At 42.7% G+C, this 20,584-nt stretch overlaps 1 protein-coding gene across 1 annotated transcript in view; it reads left to right on the top strand.

Moving 5' to 3' along the window:
• The window catches only part of PLEKHA8 (pleckstrin homology domain containing A8), a 91,202-nt gene extending 75,495 nt beyond the window's left edge, over positions 1-15,707 (top strand). The window contains exons 13-14 of the mRNA XM_053218267.1: positions 5,309-5,408; positions 15,304-15,707. Coding sequence (XP_053074242.1) covers positions 5,309-5,370 — 62 coding nt within the window. The 3' untranslated portion in view covers positions 5,371-5,408; positions 15,304-15,707. The remainder of the gene's footprint in view (positions 1-5,308; positions 5,409-15,303) is intronic.
• Positions 15,708-20,584: the final 4,877 nt, after the last annotated feature.

Here is a 20,584-nt window from a genome sequence, read left to right as displayed (position 1 = left end):
GGTTATTCACAATAGCCAGAAGGTAGAAATAACCCAAGCGTCTATCAATAGATACGTCAGTAAACAAAATGTGTGTCTATAAAAAGAATGAATTATTCAGCCATAAAAAAGAATGATGTTCTGATACATCCTATAACGTGGGTGAATCTTGAAAACATACACCAAATAAAATAAACCAGATGCAAAAGACATATGATTACACTTATAGGAAATATCTAGAATAAGCAAATTCATAGAGACAGAAAGTGGGTTAGAAACTACCACGAGCTGGGGAGTTACTGCCTACTGGTAACAGAGTTTCTGTTTGGGATGCTGAAAACGCTCCAGAACTAGGTATTGGTGATGTTCGTGCTACATTGTGAATGTACTTAGTGTCGATGAATTGTTTACTTAAAAATTATTAAAATTGCAAATATACGTTACATATATTTTACCACAATCTTTAAAAATTAATAAGGTAGGAGCACCTAGGTGGCTCAGACGGTTAAGCATCCAACTGTGGCTCGGGTGATGATCTCACAGTTAGTGAGTTCAAGCCTTGCGTCAGGCTCTGTGCTGACAGCTCAGAACCTGGAGCCTGTTTTGGATTCTCCCTCTCTCTCTCTCTCTCTCTCTCTCTCTCTGTCTCTGTCTCTGTCTCTTTCTCTGCCCCTCCCCCTGCTGGTGCTCTCTCTTTTTTTTTTCATTTTCTTTAATGTTTTTATTTATTTTTGAAAGAGAGAGAGAGACAGAGCAATCAGGGGAAGGAGACATAGGATCTGAAGCAGGCTCTAGGCTCTGAGCTGTCCGCACAGAGCCTGACGGGGGGTAGAACTCACAAACTATAAGATCATGGCCTGAACTGAAGTAGGACGCTTAACCGACTGAGCCACCCAGGCTCCTCCTACCTCTCTCTCTCTCTCTCTCTAAAAAATAAAGAAAAATTTAAAAAATTAATAAGGTAATATGCCAAAAATCACTTGTGAGTTGTATCATTTGAATTGTATACTTGAAGTTTACACTTTTACACTTTAAATTTTTTTTTTAACGTTTACTTATTTTTGAGACAGAGAGGGACAGAGCATGAACGGGGGAGGGTCAGAGAGAGAGGGAGACACAGAATCTGAAACAGGCTCCAGGCTCTGAGCAGTCAGCACAGAGCCCGACGCGGGGCTCGAACTCACAGACCGTGAGATCGTGACCTGAGCCGAAGTCGGACGCTTAACCGACTGAGCCACCCAGGCGCCCCTCACTTTTACACTTTAAATGGGTGAATTGTATGGTAAGTGAATTAGATCTCAATAAAACTGCTAGGAAAAAAAAAAAAAACACCAGTGTAGAAATTGACAAACGAATCCTAACATTTAGTGGAAATGTAAAGGATCTAGAATAACAGAACCATCTTGGAACTTAACAAGTTGGAGGACTTACATGAGCTAATTACAGGACTTTCTATAAAGGTGTAGTCATCAAGATGCTATGGTGTAAATATCCGTGGAACAAGAGAGAACTCAGAAATAAACCCACACTTACACAGTCAATTCATTTTTGGCCAAAGTACCAAAGTAATTCAATGGTAAAAGGAAGATCTTTTCAACAAAACGTTGAAAGGAACAAATATCTATCTATATAGGAAAAAAACCGAACGTCGACCCATGTCTCACACCATACAAAAAAAAACCAAAAAAAAAAAAAAAAAACAACTCAGAATAGATCATTTAACTAAATGTAAAAGTAAAAAGTCTAAAGGTTCTACAAGGAAGCAGGACAGTATCTTTGTGAATTTGGGGCACACAAGATTTCTTAGGATGCAAAAGCACTAACTATAAATGCACGTAAATCATACTTAAATTTAAAAATTTAAGTTAAAAGCATGTTCTCAGGAGCAGCAAGGTTGAAACAGCAGAGCCAACATTAAAAGGTTGACTGACCAGATCAAAACAGCAAGTTCAAAACACATCAGTTAGGAAATACACAAAACACAACAGCGAAAGTTACAAAGGCTATGGCTGGATAACTCACCATTGAGAAAATACAAGTTGGATTTTAAGAGTGCTAAGCATGGTTTCTTAATGTTTACTGGCTATTCACGGTTCTTCCTCTGGGTATTCCTGGTATTGTTAATGTTCATCATTTTTCTCTTGGGTTGTTGTCTTTCCTTTTTAATTCTAATTCTACTGGTTACATGAATAGCAAATATCTTTTCTTGGATGGTGGCTTGTCTCTTCACTTTGTATCTCATGCGTTTTGTTATCAGACAGGTTTTTAATTTTAATATAATCAAATGTATCTGTTTTTCCTTTATGATTTGGGCTTGTTGGATTTGGTTTAGAAGATAATTCCATATGCAAATATCACTAAAACATCATGTGATATTCTTCCCAATAATTGTATAATTTTTCACCTTTTAGATCTTTAAGCCATCTAGATATTGTCTGTGTATAGAGTGTGGTTTGGATTAATTTTATCTTCTCTTTGTGGAGAGACACTTGACTCAGGACAACTGGAGCAATGCTTTTCCTGTAATTTAAATGCCACGGGGGTATCTGGGTGACTCAGTCTATATTACATGTCAGACTCTTGATTTGGGCTCAGGTCACGATCTCATGGTTCGTGGGTTCAAGCCCCGTGTCGGACTCTGTGCTGGCAGCTCGGAGCCTGCTCGGAATTCTCTCTGTGTCCCTTCCTCCCCTGCCCCACCTCTCTCTCTCACAAAAATAAATAGATGGACTTTAAAAAATAATAATAAGTGCCACTACTATCATATGTAAATGAGTTTAACTCTAGACTCTTCTATTCCATTTGCCTAATTATCTCTGGGCTGATACCACACTATTTTTTTAATTTTTTTTTTTAATTTACTTTGAGAGAGAGAAAGGGAGTGCATGCGTGTGGCAGAGGGGCAGAGAGAGAGGGAGGGAGAGAGAGAGAATCCCAAGCAGGCTCCAGGCAGTAAGCAGAGAGCCCCATGTAGAACTCAATCCCAAGATCCTGGGATCATGACCCAAGCAGAAATCAAGAGTCAGATGCTTAACCAACTGAGGCACCCAGGGGCCCCATGCTATTATTTAAAGAGGATCTTGATATCTGTTTGGAATCAGTTTCCTCCGCTCTGCTCACATACCTCTTGTGTTTCCTCTTAAAATGAGTTTTGACTATTCTTCCCCTTTTAATCTTCTGTATGAATTTACGGATCATCTTGTCAAGTTCTGAAACATAACCTTGTTAAAATATATTGTAATTATACTAAATTCATTAGACTGATTTGGGGCTTACAAAATTGTTACTGTTGGGGCGCCTGGGTGGCTCAGTTGGTTGGGCATCCAACTTCAGCTCAGGTCATGATCTCACGGTCCGTGAGTTTGAACCCCGCGTCGGGATCTCTGCTGACAGCTCACAGCCTGGAGCCTGCTTCGGATTCTCTGTCTCTCTCTCTCTCTGACCCTCCCCCATTCATGCTCTGTCTCTCTCTGTCTCAAAAATAAATAAACATTAAAAAAATTAAAAAAAATTGTTACTGTTGTTATAAAATTGTATTTTCCCGTCAATAAATATGGTTTATATTTTCATCTATTTAGCTATTCTACTATGTTCTTCAATAAAGTTTTGTATTTTTATTTATAAAAGTCTTATACATCTCTTATTATATTTATTCCTAGGACCTTATATTTTATTGCTGCCATTGAAAAATATATCTCTTAAAAATCACATTTTATAACTTTTGTTGCTGGTGAATAGTAATGTTGCTGATTTTACATATTTTTTACATTCTGCAACCTCAATAAACCCTTATTTCTAGTAGTTTGTATCTTCTTTTTACTTTTTAGTTTTTTTCCTTTCCATTTTTTATAACTTTTATTTCTTTTTCTTGTCTTATCATGCTAGTCAAACACTCCAGTACTGTGTTGAAAGAAGGGGCAGTAGAACAAATCTCTGGTTCCTGATCACGAAGGGAGTACTTTTAACATTTCATAATTATACAAGATTTTTGCTGTATAATTTTGAAAATCGCTATAATTTTGGTAGCTACCATTTACCAGAGTAAGGAAGTTGTGCTTTTTTTGGAGTTTTCTATGAGTATTAATAATGAAACAATGTTGCATATTATTAAAGTGTTTTCTACATTTATTGAGATAATCATATGGTTTTCTCCCTTAACCAGTTAATATGTAAGTCTCACTAATAGGCTTTCTAATTTGAACCCTCTATGCATGCCTAGGATAAATCCAACTTGGTAACGATGTATTTTTTAAAAAATATTTATTTATTTATTTTTGAGAGACAGAGAGAGAGAGAGAGCAGGGGAGGGGCAGAGAGAGGGGGAGAGAGAATCCCAAGCAGGCTCTGCACGGTTAGCTCAAAGGCCGATGCAGGGCTCGAACCCACGGACTGTGAGATCGTGACCTGAGCAGAAATCAAGAGTTGGATGCTTAACCGACTGAGCCACCCTGGTGCCCCCGTAATGATATAATTTTGATAGACATTTCTGGATTCAGTTGACTAATGTTTTATTTAGGATTTTTGCATCTCCGTTTCAAAGTAAGATTAGCCTTTAATAATTAGTTTCTCATCCTTCCCTTATCTAATTTTGCCATCAGAATTATTTTTATTTCATAGAATGAAGTGGGCAGTGTTCCCTCATTTTAATATTCCCTGGAACAGTTTGTTTAAGATAACGATGACATGTTCTTTGAAGTTTGGGTCTGACTGGTAAACTCTTCGGAGCTTAATGGCTTGTTTTACTTTATTTTATTTTTGAGGGAGGAGGGTGGATTTTAAAACTCCTGATTCAAGGTGTAAATGTAACCAAACTTATATTTCTTCTTGAGTAGTTTTATTAAGTTATATACATATTTTTAAAACCGCATTTCGTGTATGTTTTGGATTAACTGGTTCCGAATGTCAAGTTGAGGTGTGCACAGGTGACCCTGAGAGCTGACTCTGGGTAGCGTGGACAAGAAGCTGGCCAGCACTGGCCCCACCGTCTCCTAGAGGAAGGGGTAACACCCATATTCGGCTTCCCACAGGACCAGGAGCTCCCTTCCCTTAGGTCCCCACAGCACCTGCCGCCCCTGTCTCCAGGTGCTGGCAACTGGTTTCCTCAGCAACTGCTATAAACATCAGTCTGCCAAGCAGTCTGTTTGCCTCCCATCGACAAGCTCATCACCCAGGTCCTGACACGACTCCCTACAGTGATAGGAGGACAGTGAACCACGTATCTTGTCCACCATCTTGTCAAGACCACCGTCTTGTCAAGACCACCGTCTTGTCTCTTCTGGCCGACCCTTCATTCTGACCCTATCTTGTCTCCTCTTCTGCCCCCCAACAGAGCCTGTTCCTGATCTCGATCTGTGTCGCATTATGAAATTCATCCTGAGCCCCGAGACCTGATAGGGTGACAGTGAAGGAACCTACCTTGCACAGCACTGGTACGTAATTGTTCTTAGTATCATGGTTACATCTCCGCTCTTTTGTAGTTTATATCCCGTGTGTCAGTTGTAGTTATTTATTTGTGCCTCCTCTCTCTCTTCCTCCCTTTTTCTCTGACTCACTGCGTCAGGTGCACTAAAGGTTTGCCATGGTGGTTTCTTACTTTGATTTTGGAGTCATTTCAGATTTACAGAAAAGATGCAACAATAATCCAGAGTTCCTGTATTACCTTCACTCGTCCTCCCTAATGTTAGCATCGCACCAAACCATGAGCATTTGTGAAGAAACTAACATTAGTACAATTGCCTTAGTACAACACATTAACTACAGTACAAACATTATTCAGATTTTGACCAGTTTTTTTTCCCACTAATGCCTCTTTTCTGTTCCTCGATCCAATCCAGAATACCACATTGCATTTGATGTCGTCTGATTTAATTTTTCAAAACGCAATTGCATTGGATAAAATGCACGCACCATAAAGTTTGCCCATTTAAAGTGTACAAGTCAGTGGTTTTTATTATATTGACAAAGTTGTGCAGTCCCCACCATAGTCTAACGTTAGAACATTTGCATCATCCCAAAAAGAAACGCTGTACCCAGTAAGCAGTCACTCCCCATTCCACCCTCCTTCAACCCTGGGCAGCCACTAATCTGTTTTCGGTCTCCCAGCATTTTCCTATTTTGGACCTTTCATATAAATGGGATCATACACTTTGTGGTCTTTTATGACTGGCTTCTTTCACTGAGCATGTTTTTGAGGTCCATCCATATTGTAGTGTATATATCAGTATTTCGTTCTGCTTTGTTGCTGACAAATACTCTGTTGTATGGATATACATTTCATTTACCCATTCAGCAGCTGGTGAGCATTTGAACTGTTTCCACTTTGTGGCTGTTATGAATAATGCTGCTACGAGTATTCATGTAGCAGTCTTCGTGAGGCACATATGTTTTCGTTTCCCTTGGAAATGTACCCGGGAGCAGAACTGTTTGGTCCTATGGTAACTCCATGTTTAACGTTTCAAGGAACTGCCAAGCTGTTTTCTAAACTGGTCACACCGTTTTGGTTTTTTAATCCACCAGTGTATGAGGCTTCCGATTTCTCCGCCTCCTCACCAGCACTTGTTATTGTCTGGCTTTTTAAAAAATTATTATAGGGGCGCCTGGGTGGCTCAGTCGGTTGGGCGTCCGACTTCGGCTCAGGTCATGATCTCGCGGTTCGTGAGTTCAAGCCCCGCGTCGGGCTCTGTGCTGACAGCTCAGAGCCTGGAGCCTGTTTCGGATTCTGTGTCTCCCTCTCTCTCTCTGACCCTCCCCCATTCATGCTCTGTCTCTCTGTCTCAAAAATAAATAAATGTTAAAAAAAAATTTTTTTTTAAATAAAAAATTATTATAGACAATTTAGTGGGTGTGAAGCAGTAGCTTGTGGCTTTGATGTGCATTTCCCTAATGACTGATGGTGTTGAGTACCTTATCAAGTGCTTATTGGCCATCTGTATATCTTCAGAAGGGAAACCTCTGTTCGTATCCTTTGCCCAACTTTTCAGTCATTTATTTTCATATTATTGAGTTGTAAGAGTTCTTTATATATTCTGGATACAAGTCCCTTTTCAGATATATGGCTTTTAAATATTTCTCACTTTTAAATGCGTTGTCATTTTACTTTTTGATGATATCATTTGAGGCACAAATTTTTTTTTTAATTTTGATGAAGTCCAATATATCAAATTTTTTTTTATGGCTTGTGCTTTTGTTACTGTATCTAAGAAGCCATTGTCTAAGATCATGAAGATTTACTCCTGTGTTTTCTTCTAAGAGTTTTATATTTTTATGTATGATCCATTTTAAATTAAAAATTTTTAATGTTTATTTATTTTTTGAGAGAGAGAGAGCATGAGCGGGGAAGGGGCATTGAGAGAGGGAGACACAGAATCTGAAGCAGGCTCCAGGCTCTGAGCTGTCAGCACAGAGCCCTACACGGGGCTTGGACCCATGGACCATGAGATCATGACCTGAGCCAAAGTCGGCTCCTTAACCAACTGAGCCACCCAGGCGCCCCTCTGAGAGCCTATTTTTAAATTAATGGATCTAGGATATATATATATATATATATATATATATATATGTTATTTATTTAGAAAATATATGTAATATATTATGTAGTGTTTCTGCTGACTCATGGAGGATGTTCCCTTTCATCGTTTGTGAGCTCATCTTCACAGGAGACTTTTTTCATGAGAAGCCCCTGTGGCCTGGGTTTTGGGCGTATCCTTCAAGAGCTGTTTTGCAGAGAGATCACCATACCTGTATTACCTTTTTGGGCATTTATCAGCGTGGATCCTGGATCACCTGCAAATTTGAACCTCCAAGTTTGGGGTGGAAACAAATGTGGAGATTTTCTTTCTCAGAAAGAAAAGTGGGGACATTTTTCCCACTTGAGCCAAAGCACACAAATACCTGTCTGTCTCTCTGTGCATGTTTTTTAGATGCATGTTTTTTCGAATCTACTCTTCCGGTAAAACACAGCCCTTTAAAAACTTCTTTATTCAGGGATCCCAGGCCTAACCCCACCAGCATACCCCATCACTCACTTTCCTCTTTGTTGCTGACGTGCTTTGGCCTTCCTGTCTCTCTTGCCAGTGCATTCACGTAGTTAAAACAATTTTGCTGTATTGTAGCAAGCATTTCTAGACAATGTGGCAGGAGAGCTTTTAGATTTCTTTCCTCTCATCTTATCTTATGAGATTTGGAAGTCTTGTTGTAGCCTTTCAAAAGTATGATGTAATCATTTTCTCTTTATAAGAATAATAAAAAATTGAAGATGTGTATAAAAGTATTAGGAAGAAAACATAAGCTACTCATGATACCATTATGTAGAAGTGACCACTATTAGGGTGCCTGGGTGGCTCAGTCGGTTGACGTCCAACTCTTGATTTCAGCTCAGGTCATGATCCCAGGTCATGGGATCGAGCCCCGCATCAGTCTCTGTGCTGAGCATGGAGCCTGCTTAAGATTCTCTCTCTGTCTCTCTGTCTCTCTGTCCCTCTGTCTCTCTCTCCCCCTCTCTCTCCCTCTCTCCCTTCCTTGCTCACACTCTCTCTAAAATATAAATACATACATACATGAATGGAAGAGACCAGTATTTATGTGTTTCCTTCTTTCCTTCTTATATATGACTAGATACACCTTCACACATATGTACGTGTATGTCTGTTTTTGTTACATAGCTGGATACATACGTGCACATCTGTTCGTTACTTTTTCACCTGATATTGTGTTGCATTTCTGTTGAATCACTAAAATTCATTAAATTTCCTTTCCTGTACCCTTTGCTCTAGAAATAAAACAATGGAACACCTCCTTTAAAAACCCTATAATCCTAACTCCCTTTATGCCACCGACAAATGCTTTGCATTTAAAGCTAGTTAATGTATCTCCCTCCCGGAACTGATTTTCATTGACTATTCTGGATAACTAGTTATATTCTGAATATTTTGTCTGGTCTCCAATTTGCTGCAGTCAAATCTCAGACGCTCCCCCCTCTAGGTTTCTTGTTGAAATTGTTCTCTTAGTGAAGGTTGGAATGTCTTTAGTGGACCACCCACCCCCCCCCCCCCCAACCCAGTTGCTCTCTGTGAGAGGACGGAACTTACTAGCAAGACTCTTCATGGGCAGGGTATAAAGACGGTCTGAAACCCAAGTTGGGAATATGGCAAAGTATGCTTGATAGAATGCCATATTCCCCTCCTCTCCTTCCAAAATAGTTCAGCTTCAGGGGGACGGGCACTGTGTTCCACTTGGTCGTATGAATGGGGGTCTAACTTTGGCATAGCCTTTCCATCTGCCTTCCCAGCATCCATGCCCCAGTTGACATGATTGTGGAAGGCAGGTTGCCCATTACAGAGGAGATAATCCTGGAAACTGTAAGGGGCAGGTAGGGTGGAAGGAGAGAAAACATTCTTGGGAGACCATGGTTTTCACCCCACAACCGACAAGAAATTGACTCACACTCTATGCAGCATGAAGAAATGTGCATTTCCCGGGCCCTTCCCAGTCAAGTCAGAGCTATGCTATGTCTCAGCCAAAGGGATTTCAGTTCCAGATTGGGTTCTTGAAACTCAGATTAGTTCCAAGTTAGATTCTTTGGTATTTCCAGTAGAAACAATAGTCTTGAAATCCAACACTTTTGGTTTTTAACAGCCAGGATTTATGAGAGGAAAAAAAAAAAAAGTATTTCAAGTTTCAAAAGGCTGTCCCCTAAAAAGACCAGAACAAAAAGTCTGTGCAGTCAACAGGATATTAGAAAGAAATTAGAAGAATAATCGGATGGCTCTATTTCCCGCAGATTAAAGATCATCCAGACTTTAGTCAAAATCATTTTATTAAGATAAAAAGATATATTGGGACGCCTGGGTGGCTGAGTCAGTTGAGCGTCCGACTTTGGCTCAGGTCATGATCTCACAGTCCGTGAGTTCGAGCCCCGCGTCAGGCTCTGTGCGGACAGCTCAGAGCCTGGAGCCTGCTTCAGATTCTGTGTCTCCCTCTCTCTCTGCCCTTCTCTGCTCATGCTCTGTCTCTCTCTGTCTCAAAAATAAACATTAAAATGTTTTTAAATAAATAAATAAAATAAAAAGATATAAAAAGATTCAGATCCTGGTGAGTTCCTAAAAGGGGCACAATAATGTCTGTCAGCAGCCAAAGAGCAGTCATGCAGAAGACGGTGGGTGGGGGGTGGCCTGGCAGGACATGGTGAGATGGGATCAATGGAATTCATCACGCCTCAGTTACACCTCTCTCTAGGGGGATGGGACTGACTGAATGCCTCCCCTGAAGCCAGAGTGCCCAAGATGTCTGAAGGTGACAGTATGGAGAGACAGAAGTGTATGAGGATATCCTGAATTGAGTGAAACCTAAAATCCTGGACAATGCCGAAATGCCCGAGTTTATCTGGAGCTTACTGGATTGCTTTTCTGCCATCAGGCAGAACGAGGGCTCAAAATTTAATTGTGCTACAGGGAAATAAAGTTCAATCGCTTGTGCATTTGAGTTCGTGGCCTATGCAGAACTTGCCCACCAAACTTTAAGGAGCAACATGAGGGAGTTCATTATAAGCCTGCAGGTGGGCGTCTCGTGGAATCCAAGGGGGGAAATGGGAGCTGGGCTCAGAAAGGACTAGAGACGGAAACTGGAAATTCATCAGGGTCCTTTCTCAGCTCCCGTTCTACTTCTCTCTGCGTATCTACTTCCCTCTTCTCTCTTCGAGGATCAGCTTTCTCCACTTCCCCATCCATATGCCAGAATATGGCGGCATCTAGAGCCTAAGTTATGCGACAGGTGTAGCCACACATAGATTCCAACTTTCGGTCTCTTGGTCTCAATTCCGAATTCTTGCACAAGAATCTAAATGGCCTCCTTTAGCTCCATTGTCTGTCTCCCTCAATTCAATCAACAGTGACTGGAGGGGCAGTGGCCAGTGGTACAAACCTGATGGGAGATCCATCACCTCGGTTCAGAGCTCAGTCCTCAGGCAGTTGGAGATGGTTGTGGGCTGGGAAGATGCTCCAAAAGACGATGACTTCTCATTCACTGTGAGGCTCATGCCTCACTTTCCCCATCTACAAACTAAGAGGAATCCTACCTATAATATCCCCTGCTTGTAGTGAAGGCAGAGGGAACTAACATGTACTGGCTTCTCTTCATGCACCAGCCACTGTAGTAAGTTAGCCAGGTTATCTTAGCTGCTCCTGGAAACAACTCTAAGAGGCGGGCATTTCCCGCCCCCCCCCCATCTTTATAGGGAAGGAAATTGATACTCACAGAGGCTAAATCTCATAGCTGGTCACTTGCAGAGCTCAGATGTAAACCGAGGCGCAGCCAGTGCGGAGGCGGGGGAAAGAGCTCTTTGTAAGACTGAGATGACACCTGGAAGCTGTGCATTACATTCCCGGCTATTGATAAATTGCATGGGACAGTACCTTACATGTAGTAACCGCTCAGAATTAGAAGTCTCATGAATGAGAGCACCTGACCCTTCAATTACAGCAGAAGTCGTATCACCCTGGCGTGTTCAGCTTACACTGATCTACCAAACACTTCTGGGAAGTGGGCTCCCATCTGCCTTAAGGGTCTTTTGCCAAGACACATTGGATTAAAAATGAAAAGAGATGAAAACAGCAGCAGATACCTGTTTTGACTGTCACTGATGTTCAGCCACCTTTTGGTGCAACAGTGCAATGGATTAAAGAGCTTCTAAAGCTGCCATCGCTGCTTCTTGTTGAGGTGTGAATTTTCCAGCTTCCGGGCCTGTTTTCACAGCGTCTTTAGAATGTATCCATGTGCTCTGATCTGCTGACCTTCTGAAGCTAAATATAACTCTTTTTGATTGGTGCTGAGCCCATGCACAGAGCTCAGAGTCTCCGCGTAAATGTTTGCTGAATGAAAGATTTGTCAACGGGTAATGATTAATCACCTACTGTATTCTCAGCCCTGAGAATGTTAAACCTCTAAGAAAACAATGCATGCCTCTGAGAGCAAACAATCTTTTCTGAGCGATCAAAAACCTAAGAAACCAATTAGTAGGGCAATGCAAATCAAAGCCACAGTGAAATACCTCCTCATACTCACTGGGATAACGATACTAAAAAAAAAAAAGGCGGGGGAGGAGGTGTGGAATTAAGGGTTGTCAAGGATGTGGAGGAATTGGAACCCTCATACATTGCTGGTGAGAATGTAGAACGGGGCAGTCACTGTGGAAAACAATTTGGCAGTTCCTTAATAAGTTGAACACAGAATTACCAAGTGACCCAACAAGTCTACTCCTACCCAGGTATACACCCAAAAGAATTGAAAACAGGTGTTCAAACAAGAGCTCACAGGAATATTCACAACAGCCCTCTTCGCTGCAGCCAAGAGGTGGAAACCACCCAAATGTTCAGCAGCTGTGAATGGATAAACAAAATGTGGTATATCTAGGTGGCTCAGTCGGTGGGCATCAGACTCTTGATTTCGCCTCAGGTCATGATCTCACAGTTCATAAGATCGAGCCCCGCATCGGGCTCTGTGCTGACAACACGGAGCCTGCTTGGGATTCTCTCTCTCCCTCTCTCTCTCTCTCTCTCTCTGTCCCTCTCTTCCTCTCTCTCAAAACAAATAAGTAAACTTTTAAAAATGTGGTATATCTATACTATGGAATATTATTCAGCCATAAAAAGCAAGGTAATACTCATACAGGCTCCAACATGGACAATAACGCTGTGCTAACTGAAAAAAAGCCATATGCAAAAGGCCACATATTATGATTCCGTTTCCATTCAATGTCCAGATCGATTTCTTTATATATATAATATAAGCTTAAAGACTGTAAAAGCTATGACCAGACATGAGAATGTCAATGTCACACACGTTGTCATTCTGCGTGGGTATTCCATCAGATGGCCTTTCTTCTGAGAGGGAGAATCAGGACACATTAGCCTTGGAGCTGCTGTTGGAAATCGGTCCATCTGCTTATTCTAATTGAGTTCAGAAAAGAAATACCACCAGATGCACGTATTGATATATCAGTAACTTCATTGCCAAATGTATACACAAGACCCTAGAACTATTTATGTGTTATACTTTGGGCTACACTTCCATTGTGTTTTTTAAAATAGTGTTATTACGACTCACGGTCTGTCTCCTGTATTCTGTGAATCCACCCCCTTCCAAGAAGACTTTTGAATCATGTTCATTTATCTAAGAGCCTTATAATCGGGGAGTTCTTTTTTCCTTTTTTTATTATTGAAGTATAATTGATGTATCACATGATGTTCCTTTCAGGTGTAAAACATAATGATTTAATATTTGGATACATGACAAAATGATCACCACAGTAAGTCTAGCTAACATCAATCACCACACACAGTTACATTTGTGTGTGTGTGTGTGATGAGAACTTTTAAGATCTACTCTCGTGCGGTGCCTGGGTGGCTCAGTGGGGTGAGCATCCCACTTCAGCTCAGGTCATGATCTCATAGTTTGTAAGTTCAAGCCCCGGTCGTGCTCTGTGCTGACAGTACAGAGCCTGCTTGGGATTCTCTCTCTCTCTCTCTCTCTCTCTCTCTCTCTCTCTCCTTGCTCTCTGCCCCTCCCCCACTCATGCTTTTTCTTTCTCTCTCAAAATAAATGAAGAAACTTAAAAAAAATCTAGTCTCTTAACAGCTTTCAAATGTACAGTATAATATTATTAACTGTAGTCACCATGCTCTACGTTACATCTCCAGGACTTATTTATCTTAAGACAGAAAGTTTGTACTTCTGATCACCTTTTTGCTCATTCCTCTACCCCCTGCCTCTGGCAGCCACCAATCTGTACTCTGTGTCTACGAGTTGTTTTGGGGAAGGAGGTTGATCCCACACATAAGCAAGATCATACTAGAATTTGTCGTGTTCTGTCTGATTTATTTCACTTAGTGTAATGCTCTCAGGGCCCATGCATGTCGTCACGAATGGCAAGATTTTCTTCTTTTTTGTGGCTGAATAACATACCATGTCTTTGTCTATTCATCCGTCAGGGGACACGTAGGTTCCTTTCACGTCTTGGCTATTATAAATAATGTTGCAAAGAACGCGGAGGTGCAGAAGCTTTTCAAGTTAGTGGGGCTTTTTCCTTTCCAATAAATATCCCGAAGTGGAATTGCTGGATCCTACGGTGGTTCCATCTTTCATTTTTTAAGGAACCTCCATACTGCTTTCCGCGGTGGCGGCACCAATTTACATTCCCACCAAAAGTGCCCGTCCCTTTTCTCCGCATCTTTGCCGATACTTGTTATTCTTGTCAAGTTCTTTCTTATAGTGGTTGTTCCTTGCACTTGTCTGTATAAAAAAATTACCCTGGGGGCGCCTGGGTGGCGCAGTCGGTTAAGTGTCCGACTTCAGCCAGGTCACGATCTTGCGGTCTGGGAGTTCGAGCCCCGCGTCGGGCTCTGGGCTGATGGCTCGGAGCCTGGAGCCTGTTTCCGATTCTGTGTGTCCCTCTCTCTCTGCCCCTCCCCCGTTCATGCTCTGTCTCTCTCTGTCCCAAAAATAAATAAAAAACGTTGAAAAAAAAATTAAAAAAAAAAAAGAAAAATTACCCTGACCGTTGAAATAGATCATTTGGGGGGTATCTGGCCAGCTGAATAACCACCTTTCATTGAGGGTATCTCCATCTTCATGTGCCAGCTACGCTTGTAATTGATGACCCTGTGTTGCTGGCCGTGAATGGACACCTGACCTGAGGTGAAGCAATCAGATTGGAGTTGGCATTCAGAGATGAATGAATGACTTCCTTCCAGGTGAACTGGGGGTTATGGAAAACGATGAGCAGAGGCTGCCATCATGGAAAGCCATTCTCATCCACATCTAACTAGAGAAAAAGTGGACATTTAAAGAGAAGGGAACAGATGTGCAAGGTTAGAGGGGGAAAGCCATCTGGCCAGAGAGAGAGAATGCGGTGGAGGCAGGGAAGGGGAAGGGAAGAGGGAGAGGGACGGAGGAGGAGGGAAGGGAGAAGGCAGACAGAAGGAGAAGGAGGGAGGAGGAGGGAGGAGGGAAGGAGGGAGAGAGAAATTAATAGTTCCTGGTAGTTTTCCAGTTCCTGGTTACCACGAGCTCTACTCTTGCCCTTGGGTTCTGTGAGATACTCGGGATTTTTTACAAACATTCTCCTGCCATTTTATTCTTTTGCCTAAGCTAGCGTGAAGGAGCTTCTGTTATTGGTGAACAGCAGACCATTGACTAAGACTGCTAAAACCCACTTCTCCACCTGGTTTTGAGCCCCCAAACAAAAGAACAGACCTTGACTCTTTCTGAATTAATGAAACACGGTTACAGATATTCAGAGGTGGACTCATCTATTCCACATTCATTTTACAGATGAAATAGCGGTGTCTGAGGAAGTGAAATCGCCCAAACCTTTCCACCGCATCACGAATCTTGGCTGTGCTCTAACAGCTACTTTCCTGGCATTGTAACTGAGGACGTGCACGCTCTCCCAGGCAAGGCTGGGACACAACACACTCTGTGATGTCATCCCGATCATGGGTCATGGATCATTGTATCTCATAAGAGATCCGTCTGCTGCTAGCATGACAGCGGCTTCTGGTTTAGCAAATTACCTGGATACACGCCCCTTCCCAGAGGGAATCCACACCCTTGTAGGAGTTCTGGCGTAATGCTCTCAGGACCCCTCTCTAGAGGATGAGCCACTTCAACGGGGTCCTAACAAGCCTCAACAGACAAATAAAAAATAGAGGCAGAACTATAACCTTGATCAGAAATGGAAAAGAGGAAAATGCCATTTTGCCACCTTAAAGTCTGTGTGTTTCTCTCTCAACAGCACCAGTGAGATGTTGCTGAAAGGAAGTTGTATGAGGTGTGCCTGGGTGGCTTGTGCTCATGCACGAGCCCTCCCCCACTCGTGCTCCGTCTCCCTCTCTCTCTCTCTTTTTAATTTTTTTAAATGTTTATTTATTTTTGAGACAGAGAGAGACAGAGCATGAGCAGGGGAGGGGCAGAGAGAGAGGGAGACACAGAATCCGAAGCAGGCTCCAGGCTCTGAGCTATCAGCACAGAGCCCCACGCGGGGCTCGAACTCACGAACTGTGAGATCATGACCTGAGCCGAAGTCGGACGCTTAACCGACAGAGCCACCCAGGCGCCCCATCTCTCTCTCTCTTAAAAATAAATAGAAACATTAAAAAATGTTTTCCATGAAAAAAAAGAAGAAATAGAAAGTATGAGAAACTATTTTATTTTTTTTATTTTTTTTAATGTTTTTTTTTAAATTTTTTTTTTCAACGTTTATTTATTTTTGGGACAGAGACAGAGCATGAACGGGGGAGGGGCAGAGAGAGAGGGAGACACAGAATCGGAAACAGGCTCCAGGCTCTGAGCCATCAGCCCAGAGCCTGACGCGGGGCTCGAACTCCCAGACCGCGAGATCGTGACCTGGCTGAAGTCGGACGCCCAACCGACTGCGCCACCCAGGCGCCCCTAATGTTTATTTATTTTTGAGAGAAAGAGACAGAGCATGAGTGTGAGAGGGGCAGAGAGAGAGGGACACAGAATCGGAAGCAGGCTCCAGGTTCTGAGCTGTCGGCACAGAGCCCGATGTGGGGCTCGAACTCACAGATCATGAAATCATGACCTGAGCTGAAGTCAGACGCCTAACCAACTGAGCCACCCAGGTGCCCCTATGAGAAACTATTTTAGATGAAAGTCAGGGCAAGGAGGGGAATGATTGAACCATATAGAATTTTGAAGTGTTTGAATAAAGAACTTAAAATAACCTCAAACTATTTCGGTTTCTTTGATGTATATGAAAGGAAAATATTTCAGGTGCGTTGGATCAGGTAGACATGTTTTGAAGACAAATGCACCCAAACTCTGTAACCCAGAGCTTCCTCAAACTTTATTTTAATTAATTTATTTTTTAATTTTTTTAAATGTTTATTTATTTTTGACACAGAGAGAGAGAGAGACAGAGCATGATGGGGGAGGGACGGAGAGAGAGGGAGACACAGAATCCGAAGCGGGCTCCAGGCTCTGAGCTGTCAGCACAGAGCCCGATGCGGGGCTCGAACTCACGGACCGCGAGATCATGGCCTGAGCCGAAGTCAGACACTTAACCGACTGAGCCACCCAGGCACCCCAAGGTGTCCCCTTTCTTAAGTGTCTTAGGAAGGAGAGGGGGTAGCGCTCATCCCTCCCATGTTGCCCTCTTGGGTGTTGCTTCTCCAGATCCCAGACTCTGTTTACCTCTGCCATCACCGCTGTGACATATCACACACTTCTCTACCAGCCACCACCTCCTGGACCTCAGGGTCTACTGTGCCTCGAGATACCATATGACTGCCATGGGCTCAAAGGGTGAATGTGGAACCAGCCCTACTCACTCCCCTTTCTGCCCAACTCCTACCACATAACCACATAATCTGAAACAGATTTGCCAGAGGGGAGGGAGGGCTCCTTGAATGGATTTACAATGTGGGAGTAACTAAAAGGTAAAATTACGTGTTAGTGTCAGTCTTACTCCTAAAAGCCACAGAGGACTTAGAATGGGGGGGGGGGGGGGAGGAGTCGGTTTGAGCAGGAGAATCTTGGTTGTGCTCAGCAGTTCCAAATTGGGATCCTGAGACGTCCCAGCCACCATGGGGTTTGAATACGCCTTCTCTTGTCACCAAAGCACGTCTCCCAAAGACAAACAGTGGTTCAGAGAGATCCAAGTCTAGATTCGTATAAAAAAGAGAAACAGGGGTGCCTGAGTGGCTCAGTCGGCTGGGCATCCGACTTGGGCTCAGGTCATGATCTCACTGTTTTGTGGGTTCGAGCCCCACGTCCAGCTCTGTGCTGACAGCTCAGAGCCTGGAGCCTGCTCCGGATTCTGTGTCTCCCTCTCTCTCTGCCTTTCCCCTGCTCTCTCTCTCTCTCTCTCTCTAAAAAATAAACATAAAAAAAAAATTTTTTTTAAAGAGAGAGAGACATTTCTCTACACACAACAAAGACTACACAACTCTCTGCCCACCAATGGAGATGTTTTCACTTTCCTTCTGCTTCCAGGGGCAGAACAAGAAAGGGGCTCCAGGAGGCCCTAATGTTTCTTCACCCTCAGGCTCCACAAAAGACCTGGCTGCAGTTCTGGAAAGACCACTGTCCTGTATGTGGAGCCTGAACACAGCCCTACACAGGATGCCTCACCGGACTCTGTCTAAATGGGCGAGAGGCAGAGTGATGTATTATCTTTCTGTCTAAGCAACTGACCTTCCTAGTTGCATTAGGAAAGCCAAGGTTCGAGCGAGTTGTGTAGACGTACTTTCCAGAATTAATTTCCATTGCATTATTGTATTGGCATACCCCTTCCATTAGTTAATAAGAATGGCCGAAGCAGAACTTGTGGAAGATTTTTCTCTCTAGATCTGTAGTTCTCAAAAAGGGGCAGGCTTGCTCTCCAGGGAACATTTGGTGACATCTGGAGACATTTTTGTTTGTCACAGGCTGGGGGGACTCGGGCAGGGGGTTGGGTGGGGGGGGAGGCTGCTGGCGTCTAGTGGGGTAGAGGCCAGTGATATTGCTAAACACCCTACGACACTCACAGCCAACTCCCCACAAGAGAGAATTACCCAGATCCCAATATCAATAGTGCTGCTATTGAGAAACTCTGCTCTAAGTGCTTGGGAAAAATGAGGTTTTCCTTCATCTGTGACCAGTACCAACCAGCCTCCCACCCTCATGTCACTCCTGAATTTTACTTTTAAAATTCATCTGCTGATCTTCCTACAAATCATCTCCCAGAAGCAGATTAAGAGTGATCATGGCATATACTGTGTACCAAGTTCTGGGACAAGGACTTTACATAATTCGTCTCACTATTGTCCCCATTTTTCAGGAGAGAACATTGAGGCTCCAGGCAGTTAAGTAAGTTGCAAATGTCCATAAAACTTAAAATCCCAGAGGTGGGAATCAACCCAGAATTCCAAAGTTTCTGCTTTTTAACTCAGTGCCTTCCTTCCCTCCCTCCCTCCTTCCTTCCTTCCTCCTTTCCTTTTTAAAATAATCTCTACACTTAATGTGGGGCTCAAACTCATGACCCCAAGATAGAGTCACATGCTCTACTGACTAAGACAGCCAGGCACCCCGACTCAATGTCTTTCTAAGGAAACCAACAGTATTCAATTCATTAAGCAATTGTTTTATACCCGGAATTCTACTTTTCATAGTGAGAATTTTTCATCTTCTGACAAAAAGTATTTGTTACGTAAATATGTTTGTAACTATGGTCATCCGTCACTTAGAGCCGACTTCATAGATGGATTTAAAAACGCATGTATTTTCTAAACTCCCTGCTTTCCAAGAAAAGCTATGTATTTTATATAGTTTAGTCTCAAATTTAAGGAAGCTTTTCATTTTTGGAACTTCCACACTAATGCATATAATGTTTTAAATCGTAGAACCAGAAGTTTACTCTATCTTGAGCTTCCCATATTAGAAAGAGAGAAAGAAAGAAAGCAACATTTTGTAACATTTGCAAGAGCATACTGAATGTTTTTATTCATATGCGTGTCTCCTCCATTGTCTTGTATATTAGTTTTCTACTGCTACACAGCAGACTAAAACAAACTTAGCAACTTAAGAAAACACCCATTTATTAGCTCCCAGTTCTATAAATCAGAAGTTCCTGCACAGCCACTACTTAACTGAGTTCTCTGTTCAGGGTCTTTCAAGGCTGCCATCATGGCGTCGGTCAGGGCTGACTTCTCGCCTGGAGGCTCTGCAGAAAACCCGCCTTCAAACTCATGGAGGACATGGGCAGAATTCAGTTCAGACTGAAGTCTCATTTCCTTTCTGTCTGCTGGCCGGGGGTTGCTCTCAGCTCCTAGACTCCGCTGTGTGGTCCTTGCCAGATGGCCCCTTCCATCTCCAAGGTCATTTAGTGGAGAATCTCCCTGATGATGAATCTATCTCATGCTTTGACTCTCTCTCTGGGAAAAGCCTAGTCCTTTTTAAAGTGTCACCTGATTAAACCAGGCCCAGCAAGGGCAATCTCCCTATCTTAAGGTCAATTGATTGGAAATCTTAATTACATCTGTAAAATCCCTCACAGCAATACCTACATTAGTGTTTGAATCACCGGGAGAAGGTGTGAGTATACGAAGTTGGCATGGAGCTTGGGAATCGCCTGCCTAGTTTACAGTCTGCAAATTCCTTGAGGGCAAAAACTGGGCCTTGTGTGTCTGGTACCCAATAGATGCTCCATCAAAGGTCACTAAACCAAAATGTTTTAAAGGAATTGGGAAATTCTGAAGTCAGGAGGTTGTTACACAGGAGCATTAACTTCAAGGTTAAGACAACTCCCATCAGGAAAAAGATCAGTGCCCGGGATGCCTTTGGGCTGATCACCATCCTGACCTCTTCCCTTACGGAAAGATTAAGTGGAGTTTCTACTTTCTGTATGGGAATACAGCTCTGATTCAGTAAGGGAAGTCAAGGGAAAAAGAATCCCTATCCCAGAACTATGCCGGAGAACAATTTTCCAGAATCACACTTATTCTGTTGGGTAAGGCTGTATTCAGAGGGATGATGGTGTCATGAGCTTCCCTTAGCTGGTCTGCCAGCCCTTTGAGGGTGGAACAACACATTATTCTTATTTATATCCCTA

The sequence above is a fragment of the Acinonyx jubatus genome, chromosome A2, assembly GCF_027475565.1.
Source record: "Acinonyx jubatus isolate Ajub_Pintada_27869175 chromosome A2, VMU_Ajub_asm_v1.0, whole genome shotgun sequence".
In the NCBI taxonomy this organism is placed as follows: Eukaryota; Metazoa; Chordata; class Mammalia; order Carnivora; family Felidae; genus Acinonyx; species Acinonyx jubatus.
The sequence above is the reverse complement of the archived record's forward strand: the minus strand, read 5'-3'. Positions and strand labels throughout refer to the sequence as shown.